At 42.2% G+C, this 24,936-nt stretch overlaps 1 protein-coding gene across 1 annotated transcript in view; it reads right to left on the bottom strand.

Annotated features, from left to right (window-relative positions):
- The window catches only part of LOC124137252 (protein CLEC16A-like), a 49,922-nt gene extending 40,934 nt beyond the window's left edge, over window positions 1-8,988 (bottom strand). Inside the window, exons 1-5 of the mRNA XM_048392394.1 lie at window positions 8,787-8,988; window positions 3,692-3,820; window positions 2,206-2,339; window positions 1,195-1,262; window positions 201-281 (exon numbers count right to left, since the gene is read on the bottom strand). Coding sequence (XP_048248351.1) covers window positions 201-281; window positions 1,195-1,262; window positions 2,206-2,339; window positions 3,692-3,820; window positions 8,787-8,863 — 489 coding nt within the window. The 5' untranslated portion in view covers window positions 8,864-8,988. The remainder of the gene's footprint in view (window positions 1-200; window positions 282-1,194; window positions 1,263-2,205; window positions 2,340-3,691; window positions 3,821-8,786) is intronic.
- Window positions 8,989-24,936: the final 15,948 nt, after the last annotated feature.

Here is a 24,936-nt window from a genome sequence, read left to right as displayed (position 1 = left end):
ACAACTATTGGCACAAATAACAAATATATAATGCCAATATCAAACATCACGACGTAATAAAGGATACAATTTATCTGCAGTTCCAGTAGCTTAATCAGGTAGTCTTAATAACAAGTTTTAACACTACATGGAATGGTTTTCGCTGTTTCCTTTTAAAAATGACAAAATGAACAAAATTTGATTACAAAACTTCAACTTACTTCGTTGTAGAAGAAGTGGATAGTGTGCCTGTTGAGTTTGAGCGACAGGGTCTTGAGGAAGGAGATATAGTAGGCCATCACCTGCACAAACAAGAGACAACATTTAACAGTGGGAGACAGTCACCAGTGTCTGTTAAATGTCAGTCTGGGCCTAGTGCAGGCAAACCGGTAACACAGTGGCAGCATCAAACCACACTATACATGCTGTATCATTACTCTACACACAATGTTCAAATGGTCCTTGGTGAACTGTAACAAGCTTTGTGTAATGTGGGTCTATTATACCTCAGACATTCTCGGGGGCACTGGTGGCCCAGTCGTCTAAGGCGCTGCGATTCGCTGTGCAGAGTTGCGTCCCTTGGGCACGCCAGAAACCTATGATTGTGGGTTCGAATCCCGGTTCGCCCCGATTATGTTTCTAGTTTTGTCAGCACCATACCCATGCTCTGGGTTTCACCGAAGTAGTAAACATCTGAGACCTGCATCACTTCGGGCTTTCCTCCCACATTAAGCTGACACGCCTTGATATAACTGGAATACTGTTAAAAGCGGCGTTAAACACAACTCACTCACTCAAACATTCTCAAGAGGAAAGACAGTATCCTATTCTCATGACTCTATTTTCACCTGCTGCTCATTGCGCATGCTAGGTTAACATACTCCAAGTTAAACAATAAATATATTTAAGGTGAGACTCCAAGCTGCCAAGTACTTATTTTATCCCATCAATACTGAACCCCAAACAGGGTAACAAGAAGTACCATCTTTTAGGTGTTTTGGTATGATGCTACCGGGATCGAACCCCCGACGTACTCTTCGGGGCAGACAACAAAGTTGATCTCTCTTACATAAACATGAGTCAGCAAGTTATGGCGCTACCCGGGATCGAATTCCCAGCATTCCGTTCCCTGGGCTGACTACAGAGGGGCCTCTGGGTCATAATAGAAACAAATGAGAACAATGCATTATTTCTTGTTATTTTGTGAACACTTACCTCTTCATCAGAGAAGTCGAACTTGTGGACGATGATGGAGTTGATGTGGTTGTTGGACAACAGGTAATCTAGGAGTGAGAGATGACATACAATCATCACACATCAACACAGGTAGAAGTACATTTACAGTGAAACTCCAACATGTATGTGTGTGTACATCCTCCTGGTTGACGGGACCTGCTGTGTATCATGTATGGCAGAGGCTGAGGTTAGACCAGCTTCACATTGGTGATCTTTGGATATTGATTTGATGTTTGAATAAGAGGCAAAGTTTTCAAATTCTGTCACCTTATTGTGCTTTGAAATTGTTACTCTGCCTACAAAATAGTTTTACATGAATTGACAAAACAACTCATTACTGAAGATTCACAACAATACAAGGAATTAACACAGAGGAACACTGATGCCTTGACAAGACACACCAATGGCTGATATAGTAGCAGGATGCTTGAGGCAAAATGAGGCAGGTCACACCTAAATCCAACCATTCCACATAGTCACCAATCAAAGTTCTATAAATACTCAAACCGTGAAGATCTGGGGTAGAAAACTAGAATAGGTCTTCAGCAACCCATTCATAATGTAAAAGGTGACTATGCTTGTCGTAAGAGGCAACTAACGGGATTGGTAGTCAGATTCGCTGACTTGGTTGATGCATGTCATGGTATCCCAATTGCATGGATCGATGCTCATGATGTCAATCACTGGATTGTCTGGTCCAGACTTGATTTTTTACAGACCGCCATCATGAAGCTTGAATATTGCTGAGTACGGCATTAAACAACAAACAAACAAACTATCAATACTCATCAGCCATTATCAACCCCCAAGTCTAATGTTTATCCTTTCTTTTGACAAACATGGATACTGTGAATACCTTGTTCCTCACTATCATAAACGTACTGCAGGAGTCAAATATATGGGGTCCTGAGACATTGAACCTGAGCTGACATCACACTGCATGAGTGAGTGTCAGTGACTGTCACTCTGTGTCACAGGGTTCCCACTCACATAGAGATGTCTCGTTGCTGATGTTCTCGAACAGGATGTTGAGTGTCTGCAGCAGCTGCACACAGATGTAGCGGCCACCCTTCTGCTGCAGGTAGCGCAGGAAGAAGGACAACATGTTCTTCTCCAGGAAGAAGCTGAAACACAAAGTATCCAGGAAGTGAACTTTTGAGGTCAAATCTAAAAGGTCAACATGACATACTCACTTCAAACACATGAAATATTCACTTCAAACACAGGACATACTCACTTCAAACACAACATACTGGCTTCAAACAAAGGACATACTCACTTCAAACACAGGACATACTCACTTCAAGCATGACATACTTCAAACAAAGGACATACTCACTTCAAACATGACATACTCACTTCAAACACAAGACACATTCACTTCAAATGCATGACATACCTCTAACACAGGACATAATCACCTCAAACACAAGACACATTCACTTCAAATGCATGACATACCTCTAACACAGGACATACTCACCTCAAACACAAGACACATTCACTTCAAATGCATGACATACCTCGAACACAGGACATACTCACCTCAAACACAGGACACATTCACTTCAAATGCATGACATACCTTGAACACAAGACATACTCACCTCAAACACAGGACACATTCACTTCAAATGCATGACATACCTCGAACACAGGACATACTCACCTCAAACACAGGACACATTCACTTCAAATGCATGACATACCTCGAACACAGGACATACTCACCTCAAACACAGGACACATTCACTTCAAATGCATGACATACCTCGAACACAGGACATACTCACCTCAAACACAGGACACATTCACTTCAAATGCATGACATACCTTGAACACAGGACATACTCACTACAAACACAGGACATACTTCACATATGACACACACAATTCAATCACATGGCATACTCACTTCAAACAGTTAAATGTCTGCTGTAAATTTGCTACAAACCATTTCCATGATGTTTTATGACCCTACCCATTCTAACATGACCAATAATTTTGTTCAAATTGACACGATTATTAAACTGGTGAAACCTTTAGCTTTTATCCACTATTTCAGTTTCAGTTATTTCAGTTCTTCGGGCAAAATTTTGAAAAAAAATGTAAAAAGATCATTTGCAAATCTAGTAAGATAATCAAGTTAATTTTGAAAGCTGTAATTTGTAAAATTGGAACATCTTTTTGAATGCCCAAACTGGGTATGCTACACAAACAGAAGTGCTGGATCAGCAATGCATTCTGTATGGCAGAAGCTGAGTCAGCATATTGCATGGACAACAATTACTCAGCAATTACAGTTATATTTTTTCTGATCACTAGGAAGTTATCACAGCAGAGCTGTAGGTTCAGGAAGATTGTCTGCACTGGCTCTTGGTGTCTTTAGTCAAGTAGAAGTTGATGAGACACAGTAGGACTTGGAACATGCAAGAAATGAGTTTCAACTTATGTAATTGCAGTATTGATTTCTTACTCAAAGACACAGCTGTCATTCTGGTCCCCCCAGATGAGGATCTCGGATATGGAGCGAAGAGTCTCGATAAGGAGCCCTCGATTGTAGTCAGTGATCGCCTGGTTCTTACACAGCACTGTGTACAGGAACCTGTTGGAAGACAAGGCACAGCATCTTACACAAGACACATCTCCATGCTGGGCAAGTCTGATTTCATTCTCAATAATTGTAACATGAAATTGTCCTCAACAAGCATGATAAACTATCAAATATGGCCTGAAAACAAACAACCGAAAAATATACGGAACTAAACCAGTTTAGTGACAAATGGAGCCATGAGGATCTGTAACACACTATACTATTCAGCTATTTCAAAATTGGGTATGTTGGGAAGCAATGACATCCCACCATCACTGGGATCATCATCCATGCACAGGTTACAACTTCACAGAGCCAATAGTTTCAGAGATGCGCCAAAAGCTAAAAGAGCAATGTATTGTGGTACTTGCTAAATTCAAAACAGGTGAAATGAAAAGGGGTTTAAAGTTGTCATGTTCAAAGATTATTGCAATGGTATATTGACATGCATGCATGTGTGGCTGCTTGTAATAGTAACGGTACGGACTAATGCCATTGAGATACCATGCCGCAGTTTGACATGCATATCCCATTTGGACACAGTATACTGACTCTGAGCTGACCAGTCTTGTTTTAATAGGCAGCCTAGGAATCAAACCACTGACCTTTAGTCTCTGGGCAGAATATTCAAGATAGACTGATTCTGGATGTTGATGATGAATGTGCCACAGTTTACAACATATATACAGTCGTGCCTCGTTTATACGGACACTTTCACAATTTGTCCGTATAAACGAATTTTCGTATAACTGAAATTCTTACTGCTTCTTACTGGAAGAGTTACTTCCCTTCAATTATGCAACTCATGACAGATGACAGAGCAAACAGATACATCCACTCAATCTTTATTCAAGACATACAATTTCAAAAAATCTGTCATGGAAGTTTGGAACTTTACCACATTTTGAGGTTTGAATTTTAAACATAATGCTTACTGATGGTTTCCAAACTTGCTGACAGGTGTATTTCCTTAAACAGGCCAATTTCCCTTTTTTCGCGTGCTGTAACTGCGTGTTGCTTATGTTTTGCTGGTTGACAGGCCATACTCACAGTTTGAAGTCACAACTATTTATCGAATGGGATAACATGTACAATAAACAAGCTCGTCTCAAACGTAACTCAGTGTCACTTGGTTAATTGACTTCTCATGAATCAAAGGATCACCACCAGCGGAAGGATTACCACCAGCTGAAGTGTTTTGTCCGGGTAAGTGAGACAATTTTGTGTGCATTTCAGTGTTTTGTGTTTGAAAATGACCATCCGGTTCTGAAAACTCTATTTCCATATAAATGGGTAAATTTATATAGTAATTATTTTGTTTTGAATGAAAATCGTCCGGGAACCGAGATTTCTGGATATTTGAAGTCTGTATAAGCGGGGCATGACTTTAATTGCGTACCAGTTACATCAAATGGCTTTGTAGGGCAACACTTCTTAATTCAACCGACTGGAGCTGTATGTCACAATCACAAAATTAAATAGAAGTGTATTAAATTTATTCCTATAGAAACTTCAAACATCTAAGTAAACATATATATTAACTTTGTACATGATTAGTTTAACATGCTGACCAATGTTTACAGAACAGAAAGCAAAAGCCAAGTCCACAGCTGTGTTTTGTTTGTTTGTTGTTCAACACCGCACTCAGCAATATTCCAGCTATATGGTAGTCTGTAAATCAAGTCTGGACCAGACAATCCAGTGATTGACATCATGACCATTGATCTCTGCAATTGGGATGCGAAGACAAGCATGAACTAATTCAGCGAGCCTCTACCACTCGATCCTGTCAGTCGCCTCTTACGACAAGCATAGTCGCCTCTTACAGTAAGCATGTGTATAAATTCTAACCCGGATCTTCCCGTGGCCACATTCCAAGAGTTAACTAGGCATTTTCAGAGACTGATATTTAGCCCAGAGTCTGCAGAAAATGTTGATAAAAAAAAAGTAAATATCACTATTTAGGTCTCTTTAAATTTATTCTTATATTATAATATGTCACAACTATGCTTATGCGACATATTTTGACATTATTTAGAGTCAAGAAGGATCTTGTGTAATATAAGATTTCAGAGACTAAATGTTAGTCTAAAATTGTGTCTACTTTGTCATTTGTCAACTCCAAGGAATGCTTCTCAAGCAATTGAAATACCTGTGAATGTAAGGATATAGGAACATCCCAATTTTGGACTGAACAAAATGTGTATTTCCAATTTGTCAACCACAGGCACTTAGTTTAAAACCCTAGATAACAACAGGGTATGAAATCAACAGCTCATGACTGAAAAAGCTGCCATTACTTAAACTAAAAAAGGTCCTGTGATCCCTGAGGCTCCCTGCTACAGCAATTGAAATTAGGGATCACTCAAACTTAAATTTTAAAAATTAGGGTTGTGTCAAGGATCTTTGACTATCAGTCTTAACATTAAACTGTGTTATCATGGTTATACTGGTAAATAACCTGATGCCACTCCATAGGAATATTCTACCCGTGAAGATTCCGGGGTAGAATAGGTCTTCAGCAACCCATGCTTGCCGTAAAAGGTGACTATGCTTGTCGTAAAAGGCGACTAACTGGATCAGTTGGTCAGGCTCGCTGACATGATTGATGCATGTCATCGATCCCAATTGCGTGGATCGATGCTCATGATATTAATCACTGGATTGTCTGGTCCAGACTCAATTATTTACAGACCGCCGTCATATAGCTGGAATATTGCTGAGTGCAGCGTATGACAACAAAACCAACCAACCAACCATAGGAATATTTTACCATGTTAAGCAAAATGCATGGCGTTAGTAATTTGCACTTGTTTGAAACATAATTGATTATGGAGCAAGGCCTCCCTATGTGGAGACACTTCAGACATGTGAACCCCATAATCTGGGTCACACTTCTCACAGCTTAGGGTATCATTACCACATGATTCAGTGTAACATGATATTCAACCACCATGAAGGCAAAGTCCTTACATGACATTCTATCGCAGGCCACATGTAGCAATGTCCGTTTCAAGTATCAGGTCAAGTGCTCGGATCCTGAGTCCCCAAATTCCCATTTATAGATTGTAATTCCATATACATAGTACAGAAGATGTAGGATATGAGAACTTCAGTGATTTTGCCCGTGGCACATGGCATCGGCATGATATGGACATTGTCATAACGTTATCACTTTTTGACAGGACATTCTTCTGTATCAATTTTAACTTTGAAAAAAGGACATTCCTCTGTATCATTAAGAAAATTCTAACTTTGAAAGAAGTCTTCGGGACATTTGGATAACAATCTGTCAAGATCCATGAAAATGAACTGCTCTGAAACACTGTAACTTGTACATGTTGTATACTTATTTGCTTCAAAATTACAACTTTGATAGTTTCTGGTTTGATGGGGTGATGCAGCGTTAGATATTGGCCCTAGTCCTATAGTTCTTGCCAAACTACAGAAAAGTTGAGATATCTTAAGGAGGACAAGAAATTTGCCATTTTTAAGGGTTTTGCTATAAGTTATCATTATAAGGACTAGTATGTGTAGTTGTCACATTACCATACACTGGGATCAATACTCTAAACATGCTAAACATTATAAGAGATAATAAATGCAGCATCCTTATTGTTATTGCCATTGGCATAAGCATGATAAGATGGAGACTAGCAAAAGGACAAGGTCACAAGATTATCCACTTTTAACACGACATTATTCTACATCTTCATTTAATGTGCCAACAACAAAATCTTTCAGGACATTTTGGATGACAATCAGTCAATGTACTCCAACATGGTCCAAAGTGAACCAATCTGAAACACTGACCAGCAACGTATTAAACACAGCTACATAAACTTGGTTAGCATGTGGTAAGTACAGCCTGAACAACATGCACAATGACCTAATTAATGGATCAATGGGTGTCAGTGTTATGTCTAGACTCTCTAATTAGCATCCTGTAAACAAGGACCTAATTAGGATCGTACTTATCGACAAAAATTACCATATTTCCATGTCTTTCAGGAAGCCATTATGATGGATAACAATGAAATGACTGATATAGTTACTGTACACAAAAAATTGTAAACATGATATTAAAAGTAAATTTATACAACATAGGGAAGGTTAGATCACTGATGAAAACAGTCCCAGTTGTATCTTTCACAAAAAAACGTCCCTCTTGGCATGATTGTAGTGACTGCAGATAGTTTTTTCCAATCATTATCAATGGTTCTCCCTTACACTCTTACAGTGTCACTAGCATCCCTATTTTGACTTGCCCTTTGCTTTTTACATTTGAGGTAAAACATGACAAACAACACAAGTGCATGTTTGCATTATAATTTCTGATTAGTTGGGACTTTGTCATAGTTCTCAGGTGTCTAGCTGAAGGTGTGCCCTGCCATATGCTTCATCCTCTGACAACCAAATATACTTTACCACAGTGAACTATTGCTGAGATTGAACGGTGAAAATTGAACTCAAAAGCTTTACTAAAAGATAACATGCCCTTGTAATGTTAAAATAAAGGGGAAAATTGGAAATTTGTATTAGCCCGCAGGAATTTGACTAGCCCCAGGCTAGCGGTGTAGTGTTAAGTTCTAACCATGTATTGTCATTCCATAATCATAAAATGCACCCAAATTAGCAAGAATGTGTATTATTCAAGTTAACTGCTAACGTTAAGTCTTAGGTTTAAATCGGTAACCCACTGTCACGGCTATGAAACACAAAAGACCAATGAGTAAATTGACAACAGATAGATCTGTATGACTGGAAAAACAGATGTGACAGATAACTAAAAAAACAATTATCAATATATGTATCTATCCCAACTCTGCCAAAAACAATCTTGCCTGAATAACAGTAAGAGTGAGCAGCGGAGGCATGTCTAGGTCATCTGACTATATATATATATATATATATATATATATATATATATATATTTACAATCTTCAGTTGCTGTGACAGGAAAAGCAAAGCCACTCACTTGAGATGATCTAAAGAATGAAGATTTTTCGGTTTCCAAATGGCCTGTGTAAGCCAGCTCTTCGGTTTGTTAAACATTCTGAGTGATTGAGGTCGATTACTTAAGTAATTCAACAACAAACAAGTTCAAAATTGTGTAGACGATCATAAATGTTCAACATCTTGTGACGACGTTGTTTTCCAAGTGATGTCGCCATCTTGGATACAGGCGCCCTCTGTGTAATTAGAGTTACTCCCCTTGGACCGTACTTTTTTATTTACTGTTATAAATATACGTAACCGTAAAACAGTCTTACATGGTGAAGGTAGTAGAGGAAATAATTGCACACGTTTAATAACAGTAGGTTAAATAAAATAATAATAACAATAATAGCCACCTATATTATCTAAAACTTGTAAGAATTTATCATATTCGATTGTTAGATCATCCACTGTGAGGACATTAATTATCGCGGTGTATAATACACAATGGTCCTTTTGGGGCAAGCTGAAATGGCTAATTGTAAAGATAGTGTTATAAAACTATTGGACATGTCGAGTCTTTTTTTCTTTCTATCACTTGAAAGTTTTAGATTTTGCATGACTTGATGCAGATGTATAGCTAAAATAAACTGCCGGGAAAAAGATAGTATACACTTGAAAATTGGATTTGACCCCAAAAATACAAACGTTATCAAAATCTTACTAGGCTGAAAACAGTCACTGAAACAAAGTAAACTTAAGGTAAAAAACATAACTATGATACCCGTGTCAGTACATCACTTTCGAATTCCCATTCGTTGTTTGTTTCTTTTTTAGCCACCATTAAACATGGGTGTGTATTTCCTTTTGCCCGGCAGTTTATGTTAAAACAATTCTGCTTTTTAAAACTTAAAGAGTTTGTCTCGCTAGTTATGGTCGAGCGAATTCACGACACAAGATGACTATTTCGTCAAAGTCTGGGCTCTCTTTATACTCACATTTCAAATCTGTAGAATCTCACTCAATCATACCTTAATTAGTTCTAGCTACAAAGTTGTTTAGCGGTTATGATTATTATCATTATGATTATGAGATTGATACATGTACATGTAAGCCCCGTGAGGATACCTGGTGAGAATTGGTCACCAGCAACAGATGATGTTCGTAATTAAGAGGCGACGAAATGGATCGGAGGGTCAGGCTCGGTGACTTCGGTTGAAAGCGTGTCTTCGTACCCAGACGGCATGGATCGATGTTCATGATATCGACCACTGGATTGTCTGGTTCAGATTCGGTTATTTACAGTCCGACGTCACATGGCAGGAGTATTGCTGCGTGCTTCGTTAATCCTTACACAGCACAAAACCATATTTATGAGCAAATCAGGTTGTATAAATAAATAATAATTGATCAAACTGAAACAATAGAAAAAGATCTCCCCGGCACCCTCTAAAACCTATCTACTTGACACATAGTATAAGCTTGCTTACCTCTACTTCTGACTTGTATTTATAATGTCATAACACGATAGTCTCGAAAATAACAAAGTATTCACATCCACCCCCACCCACCCCACCCCACCCCACACCCCATTCCACACACACACACACACACACACACACACACACACACACACACACACACACACACACACACACACACACACACACACACACACCCCTCTCCTCCCCCCAAGGATCCCTACCATACCATACCATATCCACGGTCAGAGTGTATGAGACACATATACTTTGAGAGAAGTTTCACTAATCTGTGTCCCGGTATTTAATAATATCGGTTATACTTTAGTCTGTCTTACAGACCCTGATACAAATATATATCAAATACAGCCCATGCAAGTCTATAATGTTTGGCAAGTCTAGATTACTGCAGTATCTGAAAATGAAGAGAGTCACTGGGCTACCTTTTATTATATTTTTATTAAGATAACTGAACAACTGTTTTTTCTGTACGATATGTTCATTTCAGATACTAGATATTAGTCTAGTTATACTTCAGTGTGCAGTATTTCCAAGTAATTTAGTCTTTATACGGTGATACAACATTACATGGATATTGATATTGATGTATTACATACATTGTAAGTCATATACTCATGAAGCTGCCGTAGTATGCAGTGACTAACTACGCGCCTATCTCTTTTGAATAAACTATATGTTGTCAAATTATGGTATAGTTATGTCCTTGGTATTACTTTCAACGGACTGTGCTTAATCTTGTCACCAACTCTTACAGCAGAGAAACCTAAAACACGTGTCGCCATGGTATCCTTTCGTGCAGACGTTAATTAGCTGCATTGTATGTCAACTCGTGGAGCTAATGAGAAATCTAATTACTGAGTGTATCAGACATAGCTCCAGCACTCGATGCCAGTATTTACTAAACGCTAATTGCCTAGTAATCTAGTGGATGTGTCGTCACTAAGTGTCAGACATCATCAACAGCTGATCATATACCACATGCTATATATGCTTTATCTCACTCCGTGGTATATGATATACTTCACTACATGGTATATGCTGTATTTCACTACATGGTATGTACTAATTTTCACTACATGGTATATGCTGTATTTCACTACATGGTATATACTAATTTTCACTACATGGTATATGCTGTATTTCACTACATGGTATATACTAATTTTCACTACATGGTATATGCTGTATTTCACTACATGGTATATACTAATTTTCACTACATGGTATATACTAATTTTCACTACATGGTATATACTAATTTTCACTACATGGTATATGCTGTATTTCACTACATGGTTTATACTAATTTTCATTACATGGTATATGCTGTATTTCACTACATGGTATATGCTGTATTTCACTACATGGTATATACTAATTTTCATTACATGGTATGTGTTGTTTTTTACTACATGGTACATGGTATAATTCAATACACGGTATATGCTGAAGGTCGAGGAGAGCGGGAGGTCGGGGGTTCGATCCCTGGCAGCATCATACCAAAAGCCTTTAAAAGATGGTACTTGTTGATCCCTTCTTTGTCCGAGAAGGGAAACCATGTTATATCAGTGGGCTAGCTCTATAAAATAGGCATACGTCCGGACTATACCCACCCACGCCCCCACGTCGCTATATACGTGCACTAATCGTGAACGTGACATTAACCCCGTTATTTCACCTGACCACCTCGTGTCTGTGGACCCTGGTGATGCTTGTCAGGGTTCTTCCTCGATCTAGATTCTTGACACGTTCCTCCCGGAGATCATCAACCAGATGACTACGTGCACTTCGCAGTACACAATAAAGACTGTCCGACGGAGAACCTCAAAATTATCGTCCCCGAAAAGTGATTTACATATATATACAGGATTACTTCAACTGGGGTCGGACATGACGTTTGTGGTGAAAATAACGCGTGACTGAAATCACAAGCTGGTTCTGAGGCTACATTTGGTTCTTGGTGGTTTCTTAAATTTGAGCGGTGAACTCGAGATCGTCTTCAATCTTCTTCTCAGCTGCAACTGAAATCGACCTCTGAACTCCTTTCTGTGGGAAACAAGAAGAAATTATGACCTCCACTGACCTCCGTCAACAACTCTGCTCGTAACATTTGCTTTCAAGGAAACTGAACGTAACGCAAGGAAACGGTAGCCATTTATAATAAACTACTTCGTATCGCAGTTTCCCTGATGTGAGTTTAGTTGATCAAAGGAACCACCGGTAACTTGGCGCGTCTACATGGTATGTCTACATGACTCCGGTGTGTCTACACGTCGCCTGGTGTGTCTACATGACGCATTGTGCGTGTACATGACTCATGGTATGTCTACATGACTCCGGTGTGTCTACACGTCGCCTGGTGTGTCTACATGACGCATTGTGCGTGTACATGACTCATGGTATGTCTACATGACTCATGGTGTGTCTACATGACGCCTGGTGTGTGTACATGACGCCTGGTGTGTGTACATGACGCCCGGTGTGTGTACATGACGCCTGGTGTGTGTACATGACTCATGGTATGTCAACATGACGCCTGGTGTGTCTACATGACGCCTGGCGTGTCTACATGACGCCTGGTGTGTCTACATGACGCCTGGTTTGTGTACATGACTCATGATGTGTTAACATGACACATATCTTCAGGACGACGTATGGCGTGTCTACATGACGCCCGGTGTGTCTGCATGACGCCTGGTGTGTGTACGCGACGCCTAGTGTGTGTACTTGACGCCCACTGTGTCTACATGACGCCTGGTGTGTCTGCTTGACGCCTGGTGTGTGTACTGGACGCCTTCTGCGTGAACTTGACGCCTGGTGTGTCTCCATGAAGCCTGGTGTGTGTATTTGGCGCCTGCTGCGTGAACTTGGCGATTGCTGTGTCTCCACAACGCCTGATGTGTCTACATGACGCCTGGTGTGTGTACATGACGCCCGGTGTGTCTGCATGACGCCTGCTATATGTACGCGACGCCTGCTGTGTGTACTTGACGCCTACTGTGTCTACATGACGCCTTGTGTGTCATCATGACGCCCTGTGTGTCTGCATGACGCCTGGTGTGTGTACTTAACGTCTGCTGCGGGAACTTGATGCCTGGTCTGTGTACTTGACGCCTACTGTGTCTACATGACGTCTTGTGTGTCATCATGACGCCTGGTGTGTCTGCATGACGCCTGGTGTGTGTACATGACGCCTGGTGTGACTACACGACGCCTGGTGTGTCTCGATGACGTGTGTCTCCATGACACATATCTTCAGGACGACTAGTGTGTTCATAACGCATGGTTTGTCTTCATCACGTAAGGTTTTTTTCCATGACGCATAAGTGTACAAGACGCATGGTGTGTCTACATGACGCATATCTTCAGGATGACTGGTGTGTCTCCATGACGCATATGTGTACATGACACATGATGTGTCTACACTACGCACTGTGTGTCTGCATGACGCATGGTATGTCTTTATTACGCAAGGTATGTCTCCATGACGCATTTATTTTCATGACGCATGGTGTGTCTACATGACGCATATCTTCAGGACAACTGGCGTGTCTCCATGAGGCAAGGTATGTCTACATGACGCATACCTTCAGGGCGACTGGTGTGTCTCCATGAGGCAAGGTATGTCTACCTGACGCATATGCGTACATGACGCATGGTATATCTACATGACGGATGGCCTGTCTACATGACGCATGGTGTGTCTACATGACGCATGGTGTGTCTACATGACGCATATGTGTACATGACGCATGGAATGTCTACATGACGGGTGACGTGTCTCCATGACGCATGGTGTGTCTACATGAAGCATGAGGTGTCACTATGACGCATAGTGTCTCTACAGGGCGCATAGAATGGTTATGCCTACACAACGAATAGTATTTCACATGTCACCCTGTATGTCCACAAGACGCCTTGCCTGCCTGGCTCGTCTGGGTATGTCAACAGGTCGCCTGCTGTGTTTGACATGCGTCTGCTGCGTCCTCACTACGACAGCATTGACAACTTTACATCCGACGTTTTCAGTAGTAGTTATAGACTTATACCTCGGGGAATACGGTTTGATGTACCCTCTGTGTGGCCGTGTACCGCAGGTGCCACCTCATATAACCATCGACCAAACCAAAGTCGCCTTAAGAACTGACTGTCTAAGCAGATAAATGTCAACACGCTTCAGTGCAACGGCAATATTCCCGACTCAACGTAAATACACCATAATGCATAATGGAACCGCATCCACAAGGGAAGGAAGAATCCCTTTCTTTGGTTCATGATCTCCAATTGCCTTAAATCATATCGGCACCTGACACTTGTATTCGGCGATAGAAAATATTTTTATTCATCCAAGTACTTCCCGTAGTCTGCTCGAAGATAGTTTTCTTTCAACGACAGACAGTTTGCTAAATTAGTAAATTGTGGATCTGTAACAAAGCAAACAGCCAATGGGGTTATTGAGCGAGTATCGAGTTAGTCTAGGTGAATATTGACTTTGTAGTCTATGAGATCTCGAGACATATCTGAGCTGACCGTCACAAACAGTAGTTACATGTTTCCCCGAGCTGCTTGCACCATACGAAACATCCAACCCTTTGACCGGGGGGAGTAATTCTAAGTGACCAGGCTCTCTAATTTGACAGCTTATAGGAAGAAGAGGATGATCTTCTTGTACAGTCAGTATTGTGGGCACTATTGATCTAACCTTGTTAGCGTCCCTGTCGTGGTCAGGCCCTTCATTCAGCCTATTAATTGGACTACTGACGACCAAGTAAACTACCGCTCATTTACTATTGCCGTCACAACCTCTGCATGGGACCCCGGCTAGCAGGGTCGGACCCTTGGATCACTGCTGTAGGATCGTGGACGGTAATCAGGAAAGGTCGAGAGTCGCACAAGGTTCCGCTGAATATTGGCGTTGGTTCGCTTTCTCTGCAATCAGGTTCATCCGCATTTTGTTGAGATTGTAGACGACAATTAACTTTGTTTGGTAGTCGGAGTGTAGGTTAGTCCTTAATGTCTGCGACGGGACATAATTTTGAAAGTATAATTGAATTAGTAATGATATAAGAGTGTTGTACAGTTTGTAACGCAGTTGGGGATGGTTTTCAGCTGCCGTCATGTGGATACTGTACACTCTTCTAAAAAAGAAACGCACAGGGAGTACGTAGTTCATTGAACCTGACTACACAAAAAAAACGGTATATAAATTGGATAGATGTTATTGGAAAATGTTGGTGGCCTGATAAACGGTGCGTCAAAACGCAGCCATTGTCGATTTGCAATGTCTTAAACGGCATTGTTTTCACAAAAATGTCATGGAGGAAAACAGTAAAGCAAAATGCACGTGAAAGTTGTGGCATTCGTAACTCGTGGTAGCGGCTATAAAAAGGCAAGCATGAGCCAATAATTTGTCATTCAATTGTCAACATTTTTCAAGTTCGAAAATGCCGAGACTCAGCGCTGCCGATTCGGAACATCGCCACAGGACGTATCCAAAGAGGGGAATCGCAGTCTTCTGTTGCAGGCCACTTCATCGTCCACCACAGCACCATTTGCCGCCTTTGTGACCGATACACACAGTTCAATTCCACTGCAGACCGTCCGAGAACCGGCCGACCAAAAGTTACCACCCCTGCACGGGATCGCTACACTACATTCGACTGTTCAATCTACGTAATCGCAATGCAACAGCTACGGATACTGCAGGACGCATCCCTGGTTTGGGGAGGATATCGGACCAAACTGTCAGGAACCATCTTCGCGAGGCTGGAGTCCGACCCAGAAGACCAGTTATCGTCCCTGTTTTGCAATAGATCCATCGACAGCGACGCTTGCGTTGGTGCCATACCTTACAGCCTTTGAATTTGAGAAACTGGAGAAGAGTGTGGTTTAGCGATGAATCACGATTTCTTTTTCACCGGCGAGATGGAAGACAATGTGTTTATCGTCGAAATGAGCGCTTTGCCCCACATTGTGAACGTGAATTCGACAATTTCGGTGGCGGTAGTGTCATGGTGTGGGGGGCCATATCCTACACCACGAGATCTGACTTGGTTGGGGTTCAGGGAAATTTGACAGCAAATCGCTACATGAATCAAATTCTTCAACCTCACCTCAACCGACCGTGCGGGTCCGAGGAGACACTTAGTCAACCAGGTAAGACCGATATCGTGTGCATAGACCAACACCGTGCGGGTCGGAGGGGATACTAAATCAGCTAGGAAAGACCGATAGCGTGTGCATAGATCCACGCCGTGCGGGTCCGAGGAGACACTTAGTAAGCCAGGTAAGACCGATAGCGTGGGCATTGATCCACAACGTGTTGGTCCGAGGGGATACTAAATCAGCTAGGAAAGACCGATAGCGTGTGCATAGATCCACGCTGTGCGGGTCCGAGGAGACACTTAGTCAGCCAGGTAAGACCGATAGGGTGGGCATTGATCCACGCCGTGCGGGTCCGAGGAGACACTTAGTCAGCTAGGAAAGACCGATAGGGTGGGCATTGATCCACGCCGTGCGGGTCCGAGGAGACACTTAGTCAGCTAGGAAAGACCGATAGGGTGGGCATTGATCCACGCCGTGCGGGTCCGAGGAGACACTTAGTCAGCTAGGAAAGACCGATAGCGTGTGCATAGATCCACGCCGTACGGGCCCGAGGAGACACTTAGTCAGCCAGGAAAGACAGATGGCGTGTACATAGATCCACGCCATGCGGCTCCGAGGAGACAGATAGTCAGCCAGGAAAGACAGATAGGATGTGCATAGATCCACGTCGTGTTGGTCCGAGGGGATACTAAATCAGCCAAGACTTACCGATTGCGTGTGCATAGATCCACGTTGTGTTGGTCGGAGGGGATACTAAATCAGCAAGAAAAGACCGATAGCGTGTGCATAGATAGATCCACGCTGTGCGGGTCCGAGGAGACAGATAGTCAGCAAGGTAAGACCGATATCGTCTGCATAGATCCACGTCGTGTTGGTCGGAGGGGATACTAAATCAGCATGGAAAGACCGATAGCGTGTGCATAGATAGATCCACGCTGTGCGGGTCCGAGGAGACACTTAGTCAGCCAGGTAAGACCGATAGCGTGTGCATAGATCCACGCCGTGCGGGTCCGAGGAGACACTTAGTCAGCCAGGTAAGACCGATAGCGTGGGCATTGATCCACGCCGTGCGGGTCCGAGGAGACACTTAGTCAGCCAGGAAAGACCGATAGGATGTGCATAGATCCACGCCATGCGGCTCAGAGGAGACAGATAGTCAGCCAGGAAAGACAGATAGCGTGTGCATAGATCCACGTCGTGTTGGTCCGAGGGGATACTAAATCAGCCAGGAAAGACCGATAGCGTGTGCATAGATCCACGCCGTGTTGGTCCGAGGGGATACTAAACCAGCCAGGAAAGACAGATGGCGTGTGCATAGATCCAAGCCGTGTTGGTCCGAGGGGATACTAAATCAGCCAGGACTCACCGATAGCGTGTGCATGTTCAGGACAGAAGGCCTCGGACAGAGCTATTTATCAGATTTATACGATTAACATGGGAGGTCGGATTCGTTGACATGCCAAGATATTGATATGTAACCATACACGAACGCATCTTTTATACTCACCAAAATCAGTTACTTTCAGGAGGATAAGAATTATCTGACAAAACCCCACAGGGTATCCATTTCACCATGGGGATTTTTACCCAGGGAGGTCACTCAATCTGTCTGAGGATGTCTATTTATGTTGCCCATCGTTACAAGACATGCATCGTCATGCTAACAAACTGGTTCTAGTACCATCACCTTCCCCGACCATGTTCATCCATCATGTGTCACGTGACTCTATCCCTGACACCCATCATGGGAGATCCGCGTCATTGGCCATCGGGTGACGCCTGTATTATCGAGGGGTTCATCTCTGAGGTCACGGGGTTGACTCGTCGCAGCCACTTTGAACATGTTGGAAACTCACATACGCACATTGACGTGTTAACTTATCATGATAAATGGCCTCTGTATATAAATACCACTTACTTTCACGATGATTGAGCGCCGAAAGTAAGCTAGTTGATAGAATCGGGCTCTCCGGGTTTGTGACGGTGAAAAGTAGCAGATCGCGTTTTTGGCAACCGTCTCTACGTACATACAAATAAGACTCAATCAAATCAGAAATACAGACGTAAAATGCCATGGCTTTGGTTCTTACAGCCAGCATTAGATTTAATGACCCCAGAAAAAATAAGTTTCTTATAATAATTATCCTCGAGCTTGTGCGTCCTCACAGGAGATAATGTATTGGCGCGTAGTGTTATCAGTCTAGTTTTAGATCAGATGCAGCTAAACGCAGAAATTGGAGTCTGAATGAGTGAGCGAGTATGGTTTTACGCCGCTTTTAGCAATATTCCAGCAATATCACGGCGGGGGACACCAGTAATGGGCTTCACACATTGTACCCAAGTCGGGAATCGAACCCGGATCTTCGGCGTGACAAGCGAACGCTGTAACCACAAGGCTACCCCCCCCCCCCCCCCGACACACACACACACACACACACAAGCTGACAGGCCGTGTTTCAAGCTGTGTTAATCATAACTCACTCTCAATAGTATTATTATACCGTGAAACAGGTACCAATGTTGGTAATATCTATTCAGAACCCATGGTAATAATCTATTCAGAACCCCAAATGACTTGTTTCGGGGCTGCGCCCCTAACGGTTTATTCTCCCTGTAGTGTTTTATTGTACGATAAACAACGACCACTCGTCCTTTATTTCTGTATTTCCACACACCACAATGCTACAATGATACGCAAGACACATGTTTCAGCTTCAAGCTGTATAAAAATTTGAGGACCGCGTGTTACGAATTGATTATTTCTCATCTTGTGCTAGGTTCATTGCAAATACATAATCGTAAATGATTCTCTGGTATGTGATTGGCTAACCTAAACATTTCTTTTTGCGTTTATGTTTCCACAAACCTAAGACTGTATTAGGCCACGCCCACTACCGGAAGACTGTTTCCCTATTGTCTGATAATAGGGACGGCGGGTCTTGAGTAGCATTATTGCGCAGGACAATGATACTGATTTCGTAGTGTTGTCTGCCCGTCTTCTGTGTTAATGATTAGATGAACAGTTTGATTAAGTTATTACTGTGAAGTATAGAAAGCAGGAACAACGTGCACCCCTGTATAGCAGGAGAGAAAGTAGGACAAATGTAACCCCTATATAGCAGGAGAGAAAGCAGGACAAATGTAACCCCTGTATAGCAGGAGAGAAAGCAGGACAAATGTAACCCCTGTATAGCAGGAGAGAAAGCAGGACAAATGTAACCCCCTATATAGCAGGAGAGAAAGCAGGACAAATGTAACCCCTGTATAGCAGGAAGGAAAGCAGGAATAATGTAACCCCTGTATAGCAGGAGAGAAAGCAGGACAAATGTAACCCCTGTATAGCAGAAGAGAAAGCAGGACAAATGTAACCCCTGTTTAGCAGGAGAGAAAGCAGGAATAATGTAACCCTGTATAGCAGGAGAGAAAGCAGGAAAAATGTAACCCCTGTATAGCAGGAGAGAAAGCAGGAGAAGTGTAACCCCCGTATAGCAGGAGAGAAAGCAGGAGAAGTGTAACCCCTGTATAGCAGGAGCGAAAGCAGGAGAAGTGTAACCCCTATATAGCAGGAGAGAAAGCAGAGAAAATGTACCCCCTATATAGCAGGAGAGAAAGCAGGAAAAATGTAACCCCTATATAGCAGGAGAGAAAGCAGGACAAATGTAACCCCTGTATAGCAGGAGAGAAAGCAGGACAAATGTAACCCCTGTATAGCAGGAGGGAAAACAGTACAAATGTAACCCCTGTATAGCAGGAGAGAAAGCAGGACAAATGTAACCCCCTATATAGCAGGAGAGAAAGCAGGACAAATGTAACCCCTGTATAGCAGGAGAGAAAGCAGGAATAATGTAACCCTGTATAGCAGGAGGGAAAGCAGGAATAATGTAACCCCTGTATAGCAGGAGAGAAAGCAGGACAAATGTAACCCCTGTATAGCAGAAGAGAAAGCAGGACAAATGTAACCCCTGTATAGCAGGAGAGAAAGCAGGAATAATGTAACCCTGTATAGCAGGAGAGAAAGCAGGAAAAATGTTACCCCTGTATAGCAGGAGAGAAAGCAGTAGAAGTGTAACCCCCGTATAGCAGGAGAGAAAGCAGGAGAAGTGTAACCCCTGTATAGCAGGAGCGAAAGCAGGAGAAGTGTAACCCCTATATAGCAGGAGAGAAAGCAGAGAAAATGTACCCCCTATATAGCAGGAGAGAAAGCAGGAAAAATGTAACCCCTATATAGCAGGAGGGAAAGCAGGAAAAATGTAACCCCTGTATAGCAGGAGAGAAAGCAGGAAAATGTAACCCCTATATAGCAGGAGGGAAAGCAGGAAAAATGTACCCCCTATATACCAGGAGGGAAAGCAGGACAAATGTAACCCCTGTATAGCAGGAGAGAAAGCAGGACAAATGTTACCCCTATATAGCAGAAGGGAAAATAGTACAAATGTAACCCCTGTATAGCAGGAGAGAAAGCAGGAAAAATGTAACCCCTGTATAGCAGGAGAGAAAGCAGAACAAATGTAACCCCTGTATAGAAGGAGGGAAAACAGGACAAATGTTACCCCTGTATAGCAGGAGAGAAAGCAGGAAAAATAAAACCCCTATATAGCAGGAGAGAAAGCAGGAAAAATGTGACCCCTGTATAGCAGGAGAGAAAGCAGGAAAAATGTAACCCCTGTATAGCAGGAGAGAAAGCAGGAAAAATGTAACCCCCTATATAGCAGGAGGGAAAGCAGGAAAAATGTAACCCCCGTATAGCAGGAGAGAAAGCAGAAAAAACAGTTGTGATTGGTTGTCCAGCCAGCTAAGTGGCTGTAATTGGCTGTGTAGAGTTGCGTCAGTCGGCGGTATCAAATGCTATGGTCGTGGATTTGGATACTAGATTCCCCTTGATTATGGTTCCAAGTTGCTGACACCATGCCCGTGCTCGTGTGTTTCAAGATGGGGTAGATAACACATCCCCTTGACTTCATATCTCCTAAATAACACATACGATAGTTATCACATCTTCTGGACAACACGTCTCTAAGAAAATGCATCGCCTAAATAACACATCTCCTGGATAACACCCCCCTAGATAATAAATCTCCTAGATAACACATCTCCTAGGTAACACATCTCCTAGATAATGCATCTCCTTGATAACACATCTCCTGGATTATATCCCTCCAAGATAACACATCCCCTAGATAATATATCCCCTGGATAATAAATATCCTAGATAACACATCCCCTGGATCATATCTCTCCTACATAACACATCCCCTGGATCATATCTCTCCTACATAACACATCCCCTGGATCATATCTCTCCTACATAACACATCTCCTAGATAAAAAAAAAAACAACCTCGATAACACATCCCCTAGATAACACATCCCCTGGATAATAAGTATCCTAGATAACACATCCCCTGGATCGTATCTCTCCTACATAACACATCCCCTGGATCATATCTCTCCTACATAACACATCCCCTGGATCATATCTCTCCTACATAACACATCCCCTGGATCATATCTCTCCTACATAACACATCTCCTAGATAACAAAAAACCTCGATAACACATCTGCTAGATAATGCATCTCAAAGATAACACATCCCATAACACATCCCCTAGATAACACATCTACTTGATAACACATATCTTTGATAACACATCTCCTAGATAATGCATCTCCAAGATAACACATACGATAGATTATATCTCTCCTGGATTACACATCCCCTAGATAATATTTCTCCTAGATAACAAATCTCCTAGATAATGCACCTCCCAAGATAACACATCCCCTAGATAATATCTCTCCTAGATAAAAACACATCTCCCAGATAATACACCTCCTAGATAACACATCTACACACACCAGTGAAAGCATCTGTTGCTACATCTCATTGCATCTGGACAACACATCTTCTACAAAATATTTCTCCTAGATAATGCACCTCCAAGATAAAACATCCCCTAGATAATATCTCTCCTAGATAAAAACACATCTCCCAGATAATACACCTCCTAGATAACACCTCTACACACACCAGTGAAAGCATCTGTTGCTACATCTCATTGCATCTGGACAACACATCTTCTACAAAATATTTCTCCTAGATAATGCACCTCCAAGATAAAACATCCCCTGGATAATATCTCTCCTAGATAAAAACACATCTCCCAGATAATACACCTCCTAGATAACACATCTACACACACCAGTGAAAGCATTTGTTGCCACATCTCATTGCATCTGGACAACACATCTTCTAGATCACAAAACACCTGTGGCATGTCACGAATACACAGGACTTCACAGTGTTGATACGATATGCATGTTATGAAGACATATGTGTCACTGCTTATGACATTTCACACTTGTGTGTCATCAACGGTGCCATCATTGTTGATGCAGCTGCTCGCGAGTATTGGCATTTCCGTTTTTTTGTTTGCTGACGTTTTACAAGTGACATGGATTGAAAATCTCTCAGGCATTAACATTTAAATTTGTCTTCAAGCTGTGAAACTACCGAACAGAGGGGATAGATTATAAACGATCGATGGTCGGAGTCTGTCAGCCAGTGTTTCGTTTTGATCACAGCCAGAAGTAACAATGGGGGAACAAGGAACAAGTAGTTGGGATCTGTAAGTAATCTGCAAATAACGAGAATGTTTGCAACATCGTAGATCCAACCATCAGATGTGAGTTTGGTGTTATGTCACTCTCAAGAGTGGCTCAGTTTCCCCAAGTCGTATGAGTGGCTCAGTTTCCCCAAGTCGTATGAGTGGCTCAGTTTCCCCAAGTCGTATGAGTGGCTCAGTTTCCCCAAGTCGTATGAGTGGCTCAGTTTCCCCAAGTCGTATGAGTGGCTCAGTTTCCCCAAGTCGTATGAGTGGCTCAGTTTCCCCAAGTCGTATGGGCTTAAATCAGGAGGAAACAGCATAGCGATGAAGGTCGCTGACGTTTACAGCCCTGCTGCTCGGCTGAAACTAACGAGCACGGATATGGTATCGACAGCGCAAGGATCAAATCAAAATGTAGCCAGGTTTCAAACTTTAGATAAGGAAATCTTGACACTTGAAAAGAGTACATTTTCATAAAAACGCACTGCCTTGGTTTTCAGTGTCACAGGAACTCAATAAAATTCAGCATTTGTGGTATGAGCAAGGCAGACGTTCACATGAACGTCAAACAGGGTAAAAATATGTGAAGCAATTACGCCAAGCTCTTCAGGAAGAATGTGTTTTTTCGGGGTACATAAACTGAGGGGGAAAGAAAGTATACCGAGTTGTTTTTTATGTAATTGAAATGTGAAAGAACCGTTGTTAACTCTCATTATGCCTATTTAACCATCACACCTTCCTGCAACAGTTACAGGTAATCTGTGGCTGGGTAATTTTGTGTTAAAATAGATTGGTTCAATCATAGGCCATTATGGTCTCTGGTTCAATGGACCGCCTCCGTGGTCTAGTGGTAGAGCGTCCGCCCGGAGAGCGGAAGGTCCGGGGTTCGCCCTGTCTGGCGCTCAACAAGGACTGGTCGGCTCGGAGTCAGTATACTGTGTCTGAGTGGGGTATTCATGTTAAACTGTGGCATGGTATGTCAGTGAGCTAGCACTATAAATCGGCATCAGTTCGGACTAGTACAAGCAGCCACACAAACACACACACGTACATGCACGTCGCTATATAAGTGCAATAATCTTGGACGCGACGTTAAACCCCATTTCACCTCACCCCTGGTTCAATGAAGACTGGGGCAAGAAATAGATTTGCAACCTCATGACCCCTACCATGTTCGAAATGGTTTTTGCCGAAAAAAAGCAAATGTATTGATTTTGAAAGATAACATATCTAGGATACCCAGTTGTGTATTATGTGAAAAATTATTTTAATTTTTAATTTTTTTTTTACTAAAATAAAACCATGTAGAAGTATTATTTTAGTGCCGACTAAGCGCTTGTGCATTTAATATTGCTAATTTGAAATCAACTGAGAGGTATAGTTTCTTATTTTCCTCTGTTTCTATCCGAAGTTCTTTTAGTGACACTGAACGTCGGGCCATCGCCATCGAGCATTGGCTATGGCTGAAGCAGGTATGACGTCAGCATGAGTCTACGATCTGCCGTCTCATTGCATGTGATGCACATCAAAGTGTGTGGGATCGTCCAAGTAGCTGACGTCCAAGTGTGACGTGCTTTCTTTATGACCATAGCATATGTTCTAGCGCATACACAATTCAGACTAAACGGTCGGGCAAAGAAAGTATACGCTTGAAAATTACAAACAGTATCAAAACCTTGCTAGTCTGAAAACAATCGCCGAAACACTACCAACTTAAGGTCCAAAACCATGATACCTGCATAAAATAGATCCATCGAATACCCATTTCTTGTTTGTTTCATTTTCAGCCACCATTAAACTTTCTTTGGCCCGGCAGTTTACTATACCCTTAATTTCTTCTCGTGGGAGTCTCGTGTCGATATATCACTAAACACGATGTCCTTTAGGCCCGGCGACCGCCTCCGTGGTCTAGTAAAAGAGCGTCCGCCCGGAGAGCGGAAGGTCCGGATTTCGATCATACCAAAAGACGTTAAAAGA

The sequence above is a fragment of the Haliotis rufescens genome, unplaced genomic scaffold, assembly GCF_023055435.1.
Source record: "Haliotis rufescens isolate VD_foot unplaced genomic scaffold, xgHalRufe1.0.p SCAF_11, whole genome shotgun sequence".
NCBI lineage: Eukaryota > Metazoa > Mollusca > Gastropoda > Lepetellida > Haliotidae > Haliotis > Haliotis rufescens.
Note: the sequence above shows the minus strand (reverse complement) of the source record. Positions and strands in the feature narration are given on the sequence as shown.